Source organism: Phalacrocorax aristotelis, chromosome 4 (assembly GCF_949628215.1).
Source record: "Phalacrocorax aristotelis chromosome 4, bGulAri2.1, whole genome shotgun sequence".
Taxonomy (NCBI): domain Eukaryota; kingdom Metazoa; phylum Chordata; class Aves; order Suliformes; family Phalacrocoracidae; genus Phalacrocorax; species Phalacrocorax aristotelis.
In genome coordinates, this window is record NC_134279.1 from 73,910,678 (window position 1) to 73,932,947 (window position 22,270).

Sequence of the window (22,270 nt, forward strand, 5' to 3'; positions counted from 1 at the left end):
CCCGCCAGCCTTTCGGCGCTCGTGATCCGGGGGTTGCTTTATCAGAGGATACGTTTTTGTACTGTTAAAGCACCTATTATACAGCATAGAAGAGAGACAGTAATAGAATCAATGACTTAAATACTGTATACTAAGCACTTAATTAAAAAAACCACTACTCTGAGTTTCCAGTTACGACCACTGATTTTAATACATCGAGTCGCTGACAAGCATTTTATGAGACAGCTGATAAAAGCTGAATTTCTAGTTCTTATCTCTAACACATGAAATTGGTTCCAGCAAGGGAAGGGGAGAACATCTCTTGGAACTTTTAAGAAAAGAAATTCCCAGTAATGACTTCACACGCAACTTGGTTATTGCTAGCAGGGATGGACAAAGCGAACTCATGTCTTTGCGCATTCAGGCCAACCTGTCATGACAGAACCACTTTACTGGCAACATTCTTACCAAATAGTAAAACAGTGCTCCGCCAGTTAACTTTGTTAGCACGTTAATAAAAGAAGATGAACCATTTGTAAACCTGTCTACAGTACTAAAAGCAAATTTGAGCAAAACCCATTTCATTATAAATGTGTAACAAAATGTGAGCTTTTAAGGTAAAAAGAATAGTTTTCCTGATTATTTTAAAATAAACCTTGCAGAGAGTTTTCTCTGGAACATATGGATGATCATGAATTTTTTACTCAGCAAATGATACATGAAAAAAAAGATGACAGGGTAGCTGGAATGCTGCATACAGCATGTGGTAATTGCATGTGCCACTCCACACTTCGAAATAAATATAAGTACATTAAAGAGCATAAGCTCTTCTGAAAGATTAAACAAGCCACCAACCAAGTCAGTCTTTGCAAAACAGTTCTGAAGCTTTGGATCAAAACACGTGCCAGTTGCCCAAGGGTTGCTGACTCACCGGCAAGAACGCCAAGGCAATGCCTGCCCACAAGCATGCTCCTCTTTGTTCTCCTTGTCTTTCCCAACTGTACTGATTAACCATGAGTTGGGGTAACTGGAAGAGAACTCAGGCGTATCTTTAGCAAGTACCTTATCAGTAGATTCTCTCAGTTAAAATTTACCAATCCACAGTTTTGCATGTCACATATCCATGTCACTGATCCTGTTTCAACAGCAGACTCAAACAGCTGCACTGGCTAAAATAGTGATTTAAAACTGGCAAGGGGCAAGAACAAGTAGGCAATGTTAGAGAACAGGCATTTTTGTAAAGCCATTGTTACCACAAAGAAAAATAGTCACAATCTCAATGGAGTAACAGTGAATACCTAAAACATTATATGTAATTTAGTGGATGACGATGAATTCACCTCAACCTCCAGGAGAAAAAAAAAAACCCACATGCTTTTACCTTGACTGTAAGACATACGTGAGCGTCAAAAACATGGAAAGGTTCCCTGAACACAGGCTACCCAAGCATAGGTTACCTCTTGATTTAATGTGTTTAAGGATAGGTTGGACAAACACATTAGGAATATTTTTCACCCTGTCCCAAAGTCACACTTAAGCCAGCACTTCTGCATTTCCACAAACAATTCAGCAGGTAATTGGTACTTCGCAATCCAAGAGACTTCGTGAGACTGCTGGCCCGTGTAGTTCAACACATGCACCCATATTCTGCAGTACGCTGTAGCACGGTTATATTTTTGTTGAAGTCAATTTGAAGCTGTTTTGTATAGTAATTGAGTGCTTAGCACTTCAACTCATGTCATAAAATTACAGTGAAAGCCCTTGCATAAATAGGGCAAACTTTGAAAATACAAGCAGCCTACTGTTATAAAGTATTTGATACAAAAGCCCCACAAATCCAACAAATATAAAGGTATAAATTCTCTCAACAAGAGTGAAGTCTGGCTAGTTTTCTCTGGCAGTAGTAAAAAATTCAGTATGTGTGATAAGGCTGATGACAAGCAGAGACACAGCTACTACTGACCAAGCCTGTATTCACGTTCATAGTGTTATCATACAGTAAATGTGTTAATGAAAAACAGCCCATGCTGATAAGTCTGTCTTTTCACACATAAATGTAAGTAGAAATCAAGATTCAGATGATGAGATAAGGTATCGGTTGAGCAAATACAACAGAGCTAGGGCACTTTTTCCTGGATCTGATAATCTTACATTCGTAAAGAACTTACAACATGTAATACATATTTTCTGCTTCAACAAATTGATTTTTTTTAAATTACAATTTTTATCTATCCCACTACCATGATAGACATGGTAAATAAATCACATTAGACAGTAATACATGTGGTTGAGATATGTGGCAGTGTTTTGCTTTTATTTCAGGAATTACAACGCTAGAACATCCAGGAAAACAGCTCGTACAAGAACAGTTCAGTGGTTTGGAGATACTGGAACTAACACATCACATTTAACAGTCAGCTTCGCTGTACTTGGAAAGAATTCTTGTGTTTTGGACACATGTGGAACATGAGAAAAGCTGCCTAGATCTCATGTACAAAACTTAAGTTACACCATAAGAACAATTATGAAATAATAATCATAAAAAAATAATTGTACATTCAGCAGAAGAGACATCATCATCACCAAAATGAGCCAGGCAAGTAATTCAAATCAAAGTAACCATGAATTTAGCTTAAAGATGCTTCCCATTTTTAAATTTTAATTCAATTTTTTCTGTACTTTCTGAAGAGAATTATTTTCTGAAAATCTGTACTAAAGTGAAGGCTATCATTCCACTGCTAAATTAATGTAATACTAAATTGTAAACCAAAGCAAAATAATACTAGTTGTTTGACTTATTTTAGTAACTTGTAAACAAGTATTCCTTGTTTATACAGATAGCAATGAGAAATTTCTTACATCAGTTTTGTTTGAAAAATTATTGAAGTGCATTCTAAAAAATTTATTTTTAGTTGTTTTTAATAGCTTCTATCATTGATTTCTCAAATTAGACATGATTTAATTCTGAAATAGAGATAATTCTCTTTCATAATCAAAACCCTTCTCGTTTACTGTTTTAAGAATGATTTGGGAAAAAAAGACATACAACATCTTCTATTAGAGGCTAAGATCCTTCCAATAGTGCTCTCCGTTACGGAAATACCACAGTTTTTTTTTCCTATTATTATACAGTAATTATTTTTAAGTGCTCATTTTTTCAACCGAGACTGTTTTATTGTTGTTATAATCCAGAAACATAACACCATCTCTATCATGAACACTACATCTGTGGAAAAAAAAAAAAGCTAAGCATTTTTTTTTTGTAGAAAGAGAACAACCCTAAGGCACAAAGATTCTATTCTGTTGGTCACAACATTCAAAAGCATTAAGTAAACCGATAAGACATGGGTACATTGTTTCACAGTTTCTGAATTTTAAGCTAAATATATTGATTCATGAGGTATGCACAAGGAGACATTAAGACTTACATACACAAATGCTTGGAAACACAAGCCACAGAAAAGAAGGGTTGATCTCATGCAAGTAACTACACGGAATTCCACAGATCTTTCCCTATCTTGCACCCATAGAATAAAGCAGTTGCACTGATGGGCTGTATCACTGCTATTAAAGCCTTCTAACACATGGATCTAGAATCTGAATTCATGGAGGTATAATGAAGTCATACTGAATGACAAGAATTTACATTGGCTTTTTTTTAACAACAACAACAAAAAAAGCGCCCAAAACCTAGAACAGCTTCATGGAAATAAAAGGCTACATAATCAGTATACACAACCTGCTGCCTTCCCCCTTCTTTGTCTCAGTTGTGTCCTGCAAAAATCAAGAGCCAAGTTCACCAAAATATTTTGCTTTCAGGTGTTCTCCCCTCTCCTTACACCTTCCCCACTTTCAAAATGCATCTCCAATCTACTAATACTCCAGTAAAGACATTTAACCAATGTTGGTCACCTTAGATTAAGCAGCATAACATCTTAATCTCTGTGTACCGTATAAGGAAAGTTATGCTGATCTTTACAGTTTCTTGTCCTCTAATTCATTAGGGTATTCACATTAGATAATATCTAGTCATTACTTTGTGATTGTGTTTCTAGCCAAAAGGGATAAATTTATGATAGAAAAATGCCATCTTGAGCCTACTGGGGCAGGGGGGGAACAACACCAAGCAAAAGACCAAAACCAACAGAATTTAGGTTCTAATCCTGCAAACGTGTAGTTACTCAAAACCAATTCAACATTATTATTCAGAACATAAGAAAAAAACTTGTGAAATGAAACTAACTAAAGCTTCATAAAAACGAAAAAATGCTCCACTTTTTTGCATGGCTGGAGTTCCTTGTCCAAAGAACTAGATTTATAAATAGCCACTTCTTAGAAACAACTTCCGTTTTCTCTTCATCTAATCTTTTTTCTTCACAGATCCCTGCAGAAGAAATATTAAGTCTCAGCACTCCAAAATAGAAGAGTTGATTTTTTTTTTGACGTTAAGATCCCTCCCCCTCCAATATGGAAAGAAAATCTGAAATACATGATAAATAGAATTTCAGAATTTTTTTATTTGTTTAAGCCAGTTCCTGTATTTTCTTCATACTCAGCTTGTGTCCATGGTATTCTTGCCCAAATTTCTAGTTGCTCTAAGCAGGCATTAAATCCAGACTGTCACCCCATATGTCTAGTGTTAATATGGTCACCTTTGCCTCAGAACAGCAAACCTAAGATCTTAAAAAATTAAACCCTTTAATCAGAGAAACATGGTCACTTCTCCAACCAGGTAGGTATTTATAAAATGCTTTTGTTACTTCCCTATTCTTCCCTTCCCATCTTTTTAGAGTCCTTCTATTATTGTGGCACATAATAAAAAGGGTCAGGTCAGACCATGCCAGCTCATTGTCTCACACATAATGGTTCCAGCCAACACCCTTACTTCAGATATTTCTCTTTCTGTCAAGCCTCCCATCCTTCACTATTGCGTCAGCATATCTTCCAGTAATTCATTCAAACTCTCCCTCTGCCAATTTCTCCCTGTGTACTTTGTATGACAGTCATTTTGCTGTCCTCTGTGCTGTTTTAGACATCTTTAAAAATGCACTGAAAACACAGGAAAAGTGTTTCATTCCTCATTCCTGTGGCACAGTGGCCAAGAGGAACAATTTCAGATAGACACCAGCTTGGGCCCAGCAGGATTCTGTATCACACTGGTTTTCCAACTTTTTTCAAATTCTAACCAATTAAAACATTTGTCACTAGACAAAATACCATGAATTAAAACCTAACGATGGGTCTGCGTATCAAATGTCTTGTGAGTTTCTCAGAAGCAGCTTAAGTTTCTTCCAGCGGGTCTGTGGATCACAAGCAGAAACCTATTTGAGGTGGGGGGATATTCAGTTGCTCTGTGTGTATAATATGTTTGTGGTCTGGTTGGCGCCCTAGAGATTTGAGAGGAAAAAGTATGCATGCTCAGTGGAGACAAATCTTCAGAATACAGAACAAAATGTGTAACAAAAGTCCTATCTCCAACGCCAAGAGCATTCTGCTGTATTTCAAGTCCCTAATTCAAATTTTGAAAACAGAAGAGGCTTTTAATGAAATGTGTTCCCTGAATTCATTCTCATACAGATTATTTGGTAAAGATTCTGGTAAAACTATTGAAGGCTGGCATACATTGAGTCCAGAAGAATGGAAGTTTGACAAGCTTTCAAGCAGCTGGAAACAGTTTTACTAATGAACATCAGGTAATCGTAACTAAAACTTCAATACCAGCTCTGCATCTGCATCAAGCAATCATTAAAGGTAGGTTTTAATGTTTAAGCTTGTAAAGGTTATAAGGAAAGATTATTTACATAACTAAATTTGATACTTGATATTTGATGTCCTTGCCTCAGTAGCAGTGATCACTGTCAACCCCACGACATCGTGTATTACAACATAATAAGCAGAGAGGAGGTTAGTAAGAAGAGCCCATGCTTCTTTTTTTTTTAAATCCATTATAAAACTGTAACATCCTACATGGAGTTGTAAACAATTTCATTTACAGAAAAAAAAATAAAAAGGTGTCCCCACAGGTAAAAAGAAATACTTTTAGTAAAGAGAAAGTAGTCAAAATATAGTTCTAAAATTTTGGCATAGGTCTACTTGTGTGGTCCATGCCAAGAAACTGTATGGAGGGGATGTGTAAGATGGGTAGAAAGGAGAAGAGTGGGGTAATACCATTTGGTACAGGATTAAGCTAAATGTTCAGAATTCTCTGTACATAGAAACACAGCAAGACATTCTACAGAGCCAGATATTAAAGAGTAATTCGTAACAGCTGGCCACAGTGCACTGAATTCCTTTTTTCTTAGCAGTTGCTTGAGAGACACATTAGGTAATAGCACTGCCATGCTGCCAGATAATACGGGAAATATTAAATTTATCAGTACAGCAATTTTACTGTTAGGAAAACTGCTAATAAAAGATCCTAATGAACAAGACAACTTTTACCAGGAGCATACAAAGTCAAGTTACATTGACGCCATAGATATTATCTCTGTGCTTTAAAATCCTTTTAGTATTTCTAGATTCATTCCACTGGGGGGTGGGGGGTGGGGGGGGGGGAGGCGCGCGAAATCAAGATAATCAAATACATACAACACACTCATTCAAATGGCACTCATTGCTTTTTGTACAATTAAGCTTTAGTGAAAATATACATCTTAAAACAACTGAAGTACAAATGTACAAAAATCCTCAAACTCAGATAAAAAATATATATAATACACTTTGCTACAGAGATATCAAATATTTAAAGTTTGCTCATCCTTTCTGATGAGAGTAAAATGATTTAAAGTCTGGAGGACTCCTGCTCATCGTCACTGCAATCAGATTTAAAGCAGACCTGCAAGAGAAGACAGAGAATTCAGCTGCAGAACTGTCACTATTGTTGGTTTGTGTGTTTTATGGGGCACAGAAACCCTGGGAGCGGGGCGGCTTTTTTCCCAGCACATTTTACTCCATACTAACTAAATGCTTTGGGAATATTAAAGGAAACCACAACCTGACCCAAATTTCCAGTCATTAAAGTTTCATTTAACCTTAAGATCTTTCCTTCTTTTAACTTCACAGGACAATTAACTGCAGTCTTATTACTTCAAAACCAACTAAAGACTCTCAGGCCATATTAATTTTTTTAGGACTCTCTCTCAATACATAGAACCATATCTTGGGACAGTATGAACCCTGCTGATTCAGCTTGAAAAGGCTACAGTAAAACACAAGCTTTAACTTTAGCTAAGCAAGACTATTAGTACACTTAACCATTCTTTCTATTCCATTACTGTAAGTGGGGAGAAAGTGAATTTGAAAAGGTGAACTAAAAATGACAGTACTCATACATTCCATTAGCACCATACCATTTTAGAGAGGTGAATTACCAGCTGAGGACAAAAAAATATCATCATGCAATTTTAATACATGGCCCTGTTGTGTCTACTTAATGATATGCTCCTAGCAATTTTTAAATTCCATTTCTGCTTGAAAGCAAAAGTAATTTCTATAGAAGTGTTCTCTACTGGAATATACCTAAGCTTCTCAAGATAATTCCACTCTAAGTGCAGGCATACGGAGCAAGCAGAATTGTGTACAACATCTTCAGGTGAAAACCTTTACAAATAGCCTATTTCTAACTACCTATAAAGAAGCACAATATGCTACGTGTCTCTTAGGTGGTAAATACTCAATTCATATACTTCTAAACATATACACATAACTTCTACTCTTTAGTAAAAGAAAAGGCCATGCATTATCAGAAGCCATGTGAACGTATATTATGTTGTTGTTTGGTAAAGGCATTAAAATACCTAAGATATTTTAACACTTGTTTTTTGATGCTTCTTCACACTCATTCATTTAGGGGATTTTTTACTTATTTGCTTAATACACTAGAATGATTGATTGGGAGCCCAACTTTCTAAAGGCACAAGTCCTAGGAGTTGCATTGTTCCACCACACTCACTTCTGAGTTCAGAAGCCAATTTTATTTAAGTTTATACAGAGGGGGCCTCAATCATCTCTGAATTCATCTCCCCAGAAGTTTTCTTAAAAACTGGCAAAATAGATAAGGAGGAAGACCCAATTAATATATTTAGGAAAGATCTATAGCACAGCTGTTAGCAGCACACACTACCTTTTCTCCAGGTAACAGCTGGCAGACACTAGAGGAAGACAGAATGCTGAGGGAGGAAAAGACTCCTGGAGTTATAGGGATTGCTACAGTTTCTGAAATGCAGTGCAGGGGCAAACCCATAATAAACCAGATCTCATTAGTTTCAATATTCAGCAAACAACTTGGTTTTACTATCACAAAAGAATATTAAAAAAATGAAACGGATGTTAAAATCTTACTGGTAATTTTTGTAGGAAAGAAAGGAAATCCCCTTACCTCTCCACTAAAAAGTCTGTGAAAGAAGCCTCTCTTTGGTTTAGGAGCCCTCTCTCTGTCTGGTGACACAGTACCATCAGTTTCATACGCATTGATATCTTCAAAGCATCCCGTTTCAATCATCTTTGGAATATAGGAGATATAAATGAAAAATCCATACAAGCCTCTCAAACAGGTTCCATGTATTATTTATTTACTTTGCCTGGGTGCTCCTAAAAAATTACATATTCATCAGCCAAACTACACTACTTGCAGAGCTCCATGAAGGAAAGCACAAAGTCTACATTAACTTTCCTGCACATCCAGTGAACTAAAAGAATAGCAGTGAGAGCACTATCATGCAGTTAAGTACTCAGATGCTCCTGTGCTTTGGTAAGGCATTTCTTCTGCTTATTGCATCATGGGCAGAAGTTTTTAGAACCAGAAATTGATTTTTCCTTTCATCTATTCTGCTCATTTCAGAGTAGTCTAGGCTAACAAATGTAGTATCTCTAGACCCTGGACTGAACTTAATAAACATGTCATTGAGTAGGAGAAATTATTATCCTATGCAGAGTATGAGTACCTACAGCATATGGGGGACACTTTTTACAAAGGGGACAAACGCACTCAGAGAAAAAGCAGCTGATGTCTGACCACAGTAATTCACACATCATTCCAGTGTTTTGGGCAACTGTCTATCAAAACACAACATATACCATAATTAAAAATAAGGCAATGAGATAGAGAAGACAATACTTCATGAAAAAAAGATATAATGAAGACAGGTCTTTGGAGTAAATCAAGGGATTTTGAAATAATCTGTTTCTGTACACAGAAAACAAAAGAATTAAAAATATAATTACCAGGTGCAGAAAGAAAAGCAGAAAGAGTATGTGCTAAAACGTAATGAACAGGCGTGGTCAGAAGGGGGAGAGTGGCTGATGCTCACATGCTGTTGGCTTTTATCTGTGAGTGCCACTGATACACATCTATCCTGATGACCATGCAACCAAATGAGTATACCTCTTAGAGGGAGAGAAGGCATAAAAGAAGAAATGTGGTCTGCTTTTGTTGTAAACCATGACAATAGGTAACGTATGGGAGGGGAACAAAAGGGAATGCACTTTTTTCTCTAACTTGTTCAGAAATTGCTCACCTTTTGTGTTCAAGCTTTAAATAAAATTAAAAAGCCATGCTGGGAAAGAAACTACACTAGTAGGATTCAAGACAATGCTAATTTCAGACAGTTATGAACAACTTATAATAGGGGGAAGGCATTCATAACAAGAACTACAATTTAAAATAATTATTACTGAGTGTTCTTCCTGAAATAATAAAGATTTGAATTTCCTAAATATAGACTGAACTACATGCAGAGGTAGCAAAATCCTGGTATTCTATGCAGAATACTAGAATACTTATTCACTGGGCAGATGAAATAGCTTTAAGAGAAAGTCTGACTCAACCGATGTTGAACTGTTTTGAAACCTCAGAAAAGGTGAATCTGCAGTTCTCTATTACTATGTCACTTGAATACTCCATTGCTATACAGGCGTAATACACAAACAGCACACACTGCATCTATTTGCTTTTGAATACTTTGAATAGCATTCTATCCCTCTCCTATAAACAGCAATGTTGAATAACGGGAGAGAAGAACAAGGAAAACGTGGTCATAGTGATGCTAAATACTGTTCTGTAGGCTGTATCTACGATGTTGTGAGGTATGCAGGGAAAAGATTAGGAAGGCCAAGGCCCAGCTGGAACTTAAACTGGCTGCCACCGTTAAAGATAACAAAAAGTGTTTTTATAAATACATCAGTGACAAAAGGAGGGCCAGGGAGAATCTCCCTCCTTTGTTGGATGTGGAAGGTAACCTTGCCAGGAAAGATGAGGAGAAGGCTGAGGTACTTAATGCTTTCTTTGCCTCAGTCTTTAATAGACTGGTCATCCTCGGGGTTGTCAGGCCCCTGTGCTGGGAGATGGAGCTAGTATGCAGAATGAAGTCCCAGTTGTTGAAGAGGTGGCAGTCACCGACCTGCTCCTTCACCTGGTTGTTCACAAGTCCATGGGGCCGGATGGGATCCACCCAAGGATACCGAAGGAGCTGGCAGAGGAGCTCGCCAAGCCACCGTCCATCATTTATCAGCAGTCCTGGTCAACCGGGGAGGTCCCAGATGACTGGAAACTAGCGAATGTGATGCCCCACTACAAGAAGGGTCTGAAGGAGGATCTGGGGAACTACAGGCCTGTCAGCCTGACCTCGGTGCTGGGAAAGGCCATGGAGCAGATCATCTTGAATGCCATTACACAGCACATGTGGGACACCCAGGGGATTGGGCTCAGCCAACAGGGGTTTATGAAAAGGGAGGTCCTGCCTCACTAACCTGGTCTCTTTCTATGATAAGGTGACCCACTTAGTGGATGAGGGGAAGGCTGTAGATGTTGTTTACTTGGACTTAAGTAAGGTCTTTGACACTGTCTCCCACAGCATTCTCCTGGAGAAGCTGGCTGCTCACGGCTTGGACAAGTACACTCTGCACTGCGTTAAAAACTGGCTGGACGGCTGAGCCCAGAGAGTGGTGGTGAATGGCGTCAAATCCAGCTGGCGGCCGGTCATGAGTGGTGTTCCCCAGGGCTCAGTGTTGGGGCCAGTCCTGTTCAATATCTTCATTGATGATCTGGATGAGGGGATTGAGGGCACCCTCAGTAAGCTTGCAGATGACACCAAGCTGGGTGGATGTGTCAATCTGCTGGAGGGCACGAAGGCCCTACAGAGGGACCTGGACAGGCTGGATCGTTGGGCCGGAGCCAATGGTATGAGATTCAACACAGCCAAGTGCCGGGTCCTGCCCTTGGGTCACAACATCCCCACGCAACGCTACAGGCTTGGGGAGGAGTGGCTGGAGAGCTGCCTGGAGGAAAAGGACCTGGGGGTATTGGTTGGCAGCCACCTGAACATGAGCCAGCGGTGTGCTCAGGTGGCCAAGAAGGCCAACAGCATCCTGGCTTGTATCAGGAATAGTAAGGCCAGCAGGACCAGGGAGGTGATCGTGCCCCTGTACTCGGCACTGGTGAGGCCGCACCTCAAGTACTGTGTTCAGTTTTGGGCCCCTCACTACAAGAAGGACATTGAGGTGCTGGAGCATGTCCAGAGAAGGACAACGAAGTTGGTGAAGGGTCTAGAGAACAAGTCTTATGAGGAGCGGCTGAGGGTTGTTTAGCCTGGAGAAGAGGAGGCTGAGGGGAGACCTTATCGCTCTCTACAACTACGTGAAAGGAGGTTGTAGTGAGGCGGGGGTCGGTCTCTTCTCCCCAGTAACAAGCAATAGGACAAGAGGAAATGGCCTCAAGCTGCACCAGGGGTTGGATATTAGGAAAAACTTCTTCACCGAAAGGGTTGTCAAACATTGGAACAGGCTGCCCAGGGAGGTGGTGGAGTCTCCATCCCTGGAGGTATTTAAAAGACGGGTAGATGTGGTGCTTGAGGATATGGTTTAGTGGTGGACTTGGCAGTGATAGGTTAGCGGTTGGACTTGATGATCTTAAGGGTCTTTTCCAACCTTAACAATTCAATGATTCTGTGACAAGATGCCAGATTCTATTTATGCAAATTTATCATAGATGTCAGTTTTTAGTAAGTTGTTTACGTTTTGGGAAAAACTTTTTTCTGAAGTCTCTCAGCAAAGAAGTCTGAAGCAGAAACTTCTTTAGATGTCAGAGAGAGGTGATACTATAATTATATCCCTTCTAAATCCTCTATAATGCTGTGCTAAAGAAAATAATCTTTTATGAAATATACAATACCTCATTTTGCCAAGGGATTGAGACACAACCCGTTACAAATTTGGAATAGAAGTCATCGTCTGTAGTATCCAGGTTCACTCCTTTTACTGTTGAGAACTGCTCTATATCCAGGACATCTTTACAATATACGGCACGTGGCTGCAGTACAATACAAGATTGCTTCATTAAAGTTTTGGTCTTTCATTTTGGGTTTTTTTTTGTGTTGGTTTCCCCTGCCTCCCTCACCCCCCCCGCTAGATGAGGAAAGGGTGAGCAAAATGCCTGCAATTTTATATTTCACATTGCTGATCACCAAATTATACTATACTACAAAACAGAAACGCAAAACTTAAAAAAACACTCTTGCCATAAGGCACCTGAGCAATTTCATCCATCCATCCTGCAAGTAACAGAAAACGAACACCAAAACCAGAAACAGCATGCGACTTCTTTGGATTTCTTAATGGTTGTCATAATTCACTCATCTTCTGTCACCCTCTTCTCAACTCCAGAGCAGTTTCTTGAAAACTAATCTTCATGCTAGGGAGGCAGACTTTTAAGGACTAAGAAATCAGCTACAAAGCTCCCTAGAGCAATACCACTGTTGTAAATTGTTTTGTGATCTCGGATGAAATGTCACAAAACAACTAGCCATCAATAGCTATAATGGCATTCTCCTGCCAACTTAACTAACTTTAAAGGTTCCTCTGGAGTTCACATGATTGCTGACATAGAATTAAGACAGTTCTTGCCTTTTTAGATACTAATCAAATCTGTCTCACCTACTTACATCTGGCAAGAACGGAGGTTCTAGCATGTTAGCTTCCAGCCTCTTGAAGTTAATATTCTTGAAAATAGGATGTTGCTTTACAATAGCAGCTCCATCTTCACTGCAACCCAGTCGTTCCACTGGATTTTTAGTAAGTAACTGCAAAGATATGGAAAAAATGCTGATCCAGTGATATAATCCCACAATTTAAAAAAAAAATCTATATCCAATTTCTTTCAATAGCTTTACTTTTCTACTTGGCCTTTTGTTAGATGAAATTTATCATGGTATCAAAATAAACTTGAAATCCAAACGACAACATTCAGGGAGCAAAAAGATTTTCAGTAGACAAAAGAAACCCTGAAGGCAGACCATTTGAAAATTATACCCAAAGTTATATGAAAATATTTTAATCGATGCCTTGCTAAATAGATTTTACACTACAGACTCTGCAGTAGGCTTTACTTTCAGGGAATAGAGACTTACTTTTTTTTCCAGTGGGCTTAAATAATGCACATATTTTGCAAAAACTAGTAAAGAAAACTTTTGAAGCTTTCTGCATAGACGTGCTTCTTATGAAATTTAAGAAATGCAAAATTAAAAAAAAAAGCTGTTGTCTCATACATACTCTTTTAGGCAAGGAAACTAGTATACTACTCTGACATTTCTCCCCATAGAGCATCAAAGTTGAGCATGCTATTGTATGCTCTGTCTATGATGACATGTGGTCCAAAGAGTACGGGACCTTTTCATTTATGTAATGAAAAAAATCAATTTATGCGGCCTTCCTTCATCTTGAAAAAAGTTCTGAATACTCAAAGTTTGATAATTGAACAATTCATGGCCAATCACAAACTTCCATCTTAACCAAAGAAAGATTTAAGAACTCCAGCTTTGAAAAATTTTCAGTAGATGATGTTAAAATAAAGTAGTTAATATGTTAAAAAGGGTTAGAAATTTAATTTTCAAACCTCTATGTCTCTTCACCCACCATCCTGCAGATCGATTTTGCCTCCTCTGAGAACTTGTCTGAATATGTTTCCTGGTCTTCCTTTACTCTCCGGTCAATCTCATCCCGCTTGACCCTTTCCTTATGCTTCCTGAATGGTGACTGTCCTTCAATCATTTCATAAATCAAGCACCCAAGACCCCACCAATCCGGGCTGAATGTATACTTTTCATTTTTGAGCACTTCTGGAGCTACAAAACAAAAACAAAGAACTCCCCATGACAATTCACTTTAATTAAATATTGCAAAAACTCTCAGGCACTTTTTTAGCTCTGTGCAGAGATCTTTGCATAACTCCTCTGTACTTTGAACAAACATTAATTTCTACAGGAAGGAGTCATGTTTATATCCAAGAGAAGCACTTAAATTCTTTAACACTTAAGATCAGTATTGCTTACAAACCAAAAATGATTTTTTTCCAAACCATGGAAAGAAATTAATTGTCATAGTAATTTGTCTGTTTACCTGTGACCCTAAATCTCTTTGAACCTCAGAAAAAAATTTGGTGCTTTCTTAAATTTCTACCTAAAGCTAGAATTTCCAGAGTAAAGTTTTCAAGTTTATCGGTAGGCTTAAAATTGACTACTAACATCTACAACCACATAACCTTTCCTCCCACGAAATGTCTAGTAACTAATCCAGACCAAATACAGTTCTTTGGACAAGTCATTCCTTTGTCCGCAGAAACAAATTTTCTGGTAAAGCATAACTAGTAAAGGATTCTTTACATACCCATGTAACCAACAGTCCCAACCCGTCCTCGGACTGTTTCTCCTTCTGGAATCTGGACAGCTAATCCAAGATCGGAAATTCTTATATGTCCTGTTTATGTTAAAATAAATTATACATAGTCAGCAAATAATATCACTGCTTTTAAAAACAAAAAATTTCTGTAGCATTCCTCATCAAAAAAGTCACCCCAAAACATTAAGACCTTCATACGCTCATAGCACTAGGGTTATTTAACTTAACTAGAAAGCAGTGATTAATCATTATTCAATCCTCCCTTAAATACATAAAGGAAGAAAAGCACAGATCTAACATAGGCATCTGATCTAACACAGATCAGATTTCCTGAAGGTCATACAAAATAAATTGCTGTTAAGTACTCTAATTCCTAGCTTTGGCATAGGCTCCTACTCTGGGACGAAAAGAAATGATGAATGCTCATTTCAAATTCTGTATCTACATATCAGACACTTGTATTTTTCCATTCTGTATTCCTGCCACAAACACGTAGCTTTCTGATTTCCTAACAAAATATCAGAATTTACTCCATTTATTCCAAATATGAGAAAACTGTAGCCTTTACTGAGACATCAGGTTTTCCTCTAACAAAGCACCCTAATAATGCTAAGCTCAAGTAACTGGAATTGCTATCCCTACTCCCACCCCAAAAGAAAAGTAGCCTAGACATAACCTACTTATTATTTATATTGTAACATGCTGGTTCAATATTAGGATTTCCCCCTTCTCATGAATCAGTCTAATGTAGATAACTTTAGCTTCTATTTCATTTTATAAGCTGAACTTCTCAAGCTGACTACCTTTTGTATTATATGTGGCATTTACACTAGTATCTATTAAAGTAGTAGTAGTCTGGTGGAAGATTGTGATTTATCATGAAAAACACTGCTCAGATGGGGAAACAGTCCAAGAAGGGCACTAGGAATAGGTTCATCTCACCCTCTCTTACACTTCCATGGACAGATACAGTTCTTTGCTGGACAGACTCAACAGCAAATGATTCAAGACAATTCAAGGCAAGAACTGTATTGACATGATTCCAATCTAAAAATACGTAATGTACTTTATTAATAAAAATATAAAGGCTAGACAGAAGGACAATTAGATTTTCAACTCAGTTTTAAAGCAGAAAATTGCCAATAATTTGTAGTAGAAAGATTCAGGGGAAAAACAAAACAAAACAAAAAACACACTTATTTCTAATACTGGATATAAGGACAAGACACTGTCATTTACAAAAACATCACAGATTCACAGAATAATTCAGGCTGGAAGGGACTTCAGAAGGTCTCTAGGACAACCTGCTGAGCAAGCGTCAGCCCAAAGTGTTCAAGGCTTTCTAAATTCCTGTCTAGAAAGCCTCCAAGAGCGGAGGTAGCCTGTTCCAATGCCCAAGTGTCCTTTGGCATATATTCTCTGTCATTCAAAGAGATCTACAGCATCAATATTAGTCAAAAGCATATTAATTTCTTATTTACATGTGATAGATTACCAAGGGGTGGGGAGAGAGAGTGGGGAAAGTTAAGTGCCACTCTGTATACTGGTTGAAAATAACTAAATGCTCTTGAGCAGCAAATGCTATTTTAAATACATTCAGATGCTCTTCTATTCCCTGACATTTGATGAGCCCCTTCTCAAGTGCAGGATCTGAGCTCCTGAAGCAATTTTCTCATTAGTCCCCTCTGCTCCCTGGAACAAGATCAGAATATCCCTGGCAGAGAGAAAGCATTCTAGTGCAGTCCTGCAAGGCCACATTTTTCCTCAAAGAAGCCTTCAGCTTTTGCAAGACATTGCTGGAGAGAAAATTAAAGAATGCATTTGATGTCTAGCAAAGCTTTAACTATTGGAAGGTGATTCTCACAAGCATCACCTTTTTAGAAATTTCTCAGTCAGAACAAGCTGACTTTAAAAAAAATATTTTGCTAATTACTTCAAAGGCAGTTTTTCCTTAACTAAAATACTCAGCAGTTACAAGAAGAATATTCATACACAGTTTAGAAAGTAATCGCTGCACATGTTCTACAGTGAATTAAAAAGATTCTGATAAATTTCAAAGTAATTGAAGAAAATTAATTTGGCTTTTGAAAAACAAAACACTACAAACACTTCTTCATATTGTTTGTGTTTGCCTGATTCCTTCCAGCCACATATGCATCAGTGACCATCAGCTCTGTTTTAGTTGAAATGTTAAAACAGAGATGCTTCAGATTTCTTTTTTTCTTTATTGCTTAATTATAGTTTACTAAGTAAAATTCTGGCCCCACATCTAACAGATCATGTTTCCATAGTCAAAGAAAAGACAGAGAACAAATCCATAAAAAAATTTTAGCTACCTTGAATCAAGGGGTAACGGGGAGAAGGAGGAGCAAAAGGGGAAAAGTAGCCATTTTAAGGTGGGAAATTGACCCCTCAAACATCATTCCTGTCATCCTGCAAAAACCCAGTATTTTCCCCTGCATATTAAAAAGCAAGGGCAGTTTTCTCTTTACTAACCAAAGTTCGCATTTGTCAGTCAGGTCCCTTTTATTATGAAGAAATCCCTTTGATTTCTGGCACAGTATTAATTAGATTTGTTATTCCCAATTTCAAAATTAACTTTAATATTTTACTTACCACAGTCATCAAGGAGTATATTCTCAGGCTTCAAGTCTCTACAAATAAAACAGAATAGAAATGTGAATTATACAAATGCAAAATTATTAGCCATCATCAAGTGCAACTGAGGCAACATAAGACTTCTTGGTTCTGATTAAAGTGATTTTTCCACTTTCTACCTACATAAAAAAAAACAGTTTTGAGGTTGAGGACCTGTAATACAAATAGTTTAGCCATAGAACTCGAGATCTGTTTCTTCCCATCTCTGTAATCCATTTATATTAACAATAAATATTTCACAGATGAGAAATTTCCTCTACACAACACTAAAATCCTAATATGAAAGAACCAGCTACTTATCTAGATTTGTGCTCACAAGTGAAAAACATTTCTCTTGAGAGTATCAGCTATACAGCTCCACAATGGTAAAACGCACCAGTGCTTGCTGCAGTTTGATGCTGACCCCTTGCTATATCAGATAATCAAAGAGTAATATTCCCAAGACTAAGCATAGGCTTAATATCATGCATTCAGATTCCATTCATTTAATTTGGACGTGCAGCTTCTAAAGCTTACTAGACACTTGTATCTAGTTAGGATTCTTTGCAATCAACTTTCTAAGAGTCTCTACTACTTTCCTGTAAACATTGAAGTTTCACATGAAACATTTTTTAGCTATTAAATGCTAGAAAGACTCAGGAAATAGCAAAAAGTGTAATTAATTCAGTGTTGCACTTCTGCATTTTATAGGCATCTTCTTGAACATTTTTACTTTAAGAACAAAAGAAGAAACTCAATGGGATACTTGGATTTTCCACCCCCACCAAGAAAAACTTGGGGAATCAGAAGCTGTTCAGAGGTTACTTGTAGTATTTCTCCTCTAGCAGATTCTACTGAGAACATACATTTTTAAATAAATATATGCATAGAATGTTGTATAAAATATATAATATATAGAATTGTGATATGTATCAGAAAGTATGTGGACCAAAATACAGTCTTTAGATTTATTGCACCATTGATATTGTCAGGCCAGAAACAGACAAGCAAAAAATCAGTACTTGGCTAAAGATTCAGTTATTAATGGAATAGATTACTAAAAACAATATGTACATATACCCACATATGTACAGTTACGACAATAACAGTTATTCATATACAAGCAGAAGACTGAATAATGTTAAAGAAACAATTATAGGAAGACTCTAGAATTTACATTCAAAGTGGGAGAAATATACACACACATTTGTTCACCAAGAACTCTGTATGTTTTTTTCCCCCCAAATATTGATAAATTGATGCTCTGAAATACATGTATTCAGGTTAAAGTTTCATTATTTCGTGAGACTAACTGTGTAAAGAAGTCAGCAAGACACTTCCTCTTAATACTTTTAAGTCTAGACAGTCCCCATAATGTTAATCATTTGACATTAGATGAGATTAGATATGAAATTACAATACCAGAGAAACGAGGAGATCATAGTAAAAAACAAAAAAACCCCAAGTAAACAAAAACAACAAACAAACAAAACCTCCATACCAGACCAAAAGATCAGAGTGAAAAACCCAAAAAACCAGAAACCTCCACACCAATACCAAAAAAGAAAATTCAGCTCAAAATTTAGGTAGAAGCACATCTACTTCAGAGCATGTAATATATGCTCAGGTTAACTCAAGTAAACAAGTTTAAAGAGTTGCACCTCCAAGAAGGCTGAATAAAGCTCAACCTAAAATTTAATACTTAGTAGCAACATCTACTGCTTATTAGAAGCTAATTCTGTTCCCACATGATTTAGGTCAGTCAATAGTAAAACTTGTCTCTAGCCAAAATTCCAGCTCTTTAATGCTATTAGTTTCTAGGCCTAGCCATTTGCAAAGAATTCAGCTTTTGGAAGCATTCAGCTATAAATTCTAGCTCCAAGATGCTAGCTTTGGGGTATCAGCCTTCTCCTGCTTCCCTTCCTCCACCACAACAGAGGCCAAAGTCACAGTTTCTGTTGGAATACACAGATGCTAGTCCTGCACTGCATAACAGGCTACTTGAGCTGAAAACTGAGCTGAAAATGAGAGCAAGGAATGCAATTCTAGCAACAGAGGCAGCAGCTTTCCTTTATGAAGCAGAGAAAGGCTGGAGGACTGCAAAGCTCACAAAACTAAGAGGTTCATTAAAGAGAGTCAGATAAAAATTATATATTTATTTTAAATTGGGCTAAACAAGCACTGGTCTATTTTTGCTATCGCTTACACCAGCCTTTCTACAGAGAAAATTTCTGGATAAAAATCCTTTGGGGGATTTCACTGTGAAGATGTCTATTCTGAGCATAGGTGTGAGGCAGGCAAGGAGCTACCTGGTTTATCCACTACAGCTTCAACAGGTCTTTGAGCCTGGTCTTTGACCTTCTAGGCACACTGAGTGGTGCTATGGGCACCTACATGAGTTTGTGAGGAAAATCTAGGTATCCAAGCAGCTTATCTGGTAAAACACCCTACCATCCTTGAGAAGTCTGGTAACTCCTGCAGGAAAACTCCAGCAACTAAGTCCCTTTTGGAAAGCAGGCACTTGTTCCCCACTCTGTCTTATGCAAATCCTGACTTTGCTCTACTAAGTATTACCAGGCTTGTTATGTAGCAGATGGATGGGTAGCTCCGCTACTGCCTGTTCCTGTCTGTTTGCTTATTTTTCTGATGTCAGCAACATATGGCAAGTTATAGATAGTTTCACAAGCTCCCATTGAACAAGCAAAGTGGCTCAATCGCTATCACAGGGAAATGCGGGCCCTCCTTCCAGCTCTGCACCTGTTCTTTTAATCCAGTAGGAACCCCACTAACAAAACAGCACAACTGACTCCAGGACCCTACAGACAGCACTAACGCCACTGCTTGAAATTCAGTCATAACTGGTATAAAGACGCATAAAACACAGAAATAGGTGTTAACAGAGAGGAAAGTTAGGCCTAGTTTTCCACTTTATGAGGCATGTGGTGACACATCCCAAACATAATAAATTTTGACATGACTGACTTATATTAAAATTGCTATTCTAGAACTGGACAAACTGACAAGATGAACTGATTTTACTGCTATCTGCTGACACCCGTCTGCACCAAGGACTTCTATTTTCAGAAGTTCTGAATTTCCCTTCTTCCACTGCCTCTACAGTACACTTTGCTGTGAATATACAGATGGATAGCCACAGAAACACGTTCTCAGGAAAGTATAACAGTACATTGCAGAATTAAAGTCCGTTTAACAGTTTACGCTATTTGTCTAAAAAGAGAGTTTAAGAGAGTTTACAACTCCTCTTTTAAAGCTGGAAAACAAATGCAGTAACAGATCTTGAGATATGGCAACAAAAAAAACCTAGGTCTAATTTCAGAAATTCAGTGGTCCCACCAGTATTAAATGCTTTCAAATGACAGCAAATTAAGAAAAACACTCCTTCTGTATTTTCTTGCCCTGGAGAATGAAAAATATTAGTTACCATAATTCAGAAAAATAAATCCAAGGATCAGTGAAAATGTGCTTCATTATGTTCTCCTCCCCCCCCATAACATTAAGACTGGAGGTTGCCAGCATAACTTCTATGGTAAGAATAAAATAATTATAGCAAATTTCCCAAGCTTTCTGTTTCACTAATCAAATATAATCACTGCATTGCTGCTTAAATGCATTTCCATTAAGATGCCTGACAGAGAATTTTGATCGTGTAACATATCACTGTAATTGGTGACATTCTGAAGACTCCTGCGACCACTTGTTTGGCTTCTTGACTTGAAAACTGTAAAATTTACAGCTATGCTCCTAAATGCATGGCACAAAAAGAAACATGGGAAAAAAACAACTCAAGACCATCAAGAAAAAAACTACCATTAACAAAAGAGAAGAAACAAAACTGTTTTATAAAAAGTTGGTCATTCGATGCTAAAAAGTGCAGGACTGAAAGTGATTCTACACAGAGCGAAAATTATCCATTTTCTAGTTCTACTACTCGGCCGTAGTTGAGCTGACACAGTATAATTAGAGTCTCTTTTCATCTGTTTACATACTGGGCAGGAACTCCCTTAGTATGTTCTATACTGAATTGTTTAAATAATGCCTTCAGGTATTATAAATGAATTTAAGCCCTTCTTTTTCCTCCGAGCATACAAATTATTCAGTTACTAACACATGTATAGGTAACTGTCTCTTGGTCCTTCATTTTGTTATGAAAAATAACTCCCATTCTTTTAATTAAGAGGCAATTTTGCTCAGAGTTGGCTGTGAAACTACTTTTTTCCTTGCTCATAAATTTAAGGCCATGCAAATTCTTAATAAATGGAAACTGATTATGTAATGGCACAAAACAAGGCAGAGATCTAGACACCAAGGCCGCTCCAGTAGAAACCACAACCACTCCAAGACCTGGAATTACAGACAGAGAACACTAGGATTTGACATATATGTTTGAAGGTCATCTTGTAGGCACATAGCTAAGAAGCTGGGCTTAAACACAAGGGCTGTGGGGTTTTTTGTTGCTTTTGTTTTCTTTGGAGGTTTTCATTGTTGTTTTGTATTTTAAACAACCAGTTTTGCTTTCACTGGGGCAGTGTGAAATGATGGACTTGTAGCTGATCCATATGAGGAGAATGATGAGTAAAACCATCCATCCTTGTTTCCCTCCTACACGCATGCCAAAACACACGTTACAAGATTGGCCAAATTCTTTAGGAAACCACATACAACAACCAGCGTAAGCCTGATTTACTCTGTGGTTCTGCCACTTTCTGCTGTGTGCATGTTAGTCTTTTCCTTCCCCAATATAGAAGACTAACACTAATCTTCCTTGAAAACAAGTGGTACTTGGTGTTACACACCAGAAAGAGACAGAAAGCATTCTTGGTCCACCACTAAGTTTGTTTTGCTTGTTCTGTAATACTAATGCATGCCAGAGGTTAAATGATGCACGTAGACAGGCAGAAAAGAGAAGTAAGATCATGCAGTCTCAGTTACAATGCATCATCTGACAGTTTCATTAATTCAAAAGCAA

At 37.7% G+C, this 22,270-nt stretch overlaps 1 protein-coding gene across 2 annotated transcripts in view; it reads right to left on the reverse strand.

Moving 5' to 3' along the window:
- Positions 1 to 4,420: 4,420 nt before the first annotated feature.
- The window catches only part of GRK4 (G protein-coupled receptor kinase 4), a 42,612-nt gene continuing 24,762 nt past the window's right edge, over positions 4,421 to 22,270 (reverse strand). Inside the window, exons 10-16 of one of the 2 annotated variants that reach the window (XM_075091984.1) lie at positions 17,263 to 17,300; positions 14,635 to 14,724; positions 13,885 to 14,093; positions 12,915 to 13,052; positions 12,146 to 12,283; positions 8,357 to 8,479; positions 4,421 to 6,814 (exon numbers count right to left, since the gene is read on the reverse strand). In XM_075091984.1, the coding sequence (XP_074948085.1) occupies positions 6,761 to 6,814; positions 8,357 to 8,479; positions 12,146 to 12,283; positions 12,915 to 13,052; positions 13,885 to 14,093; positions 14,635 to 14,724; positions 17,263 to 17,300 (790 nt within the window). In that variant the 3' untranslated portion in view covers positions 4,421 to 6,760. Of the gene's footprint in view, positions 6,815 to 8,356; positions 8,480 to 12,145; positions 12,284 to 12,906; positions 13,053 to 13,884; positions 14,094 to 14,634; positions 14,725 to 17,262; positions 17,301 to 22,270 lie in introns of both variants that reach the window. The other variant, XR_012660419.1, reaches the window with a different exon arrangement.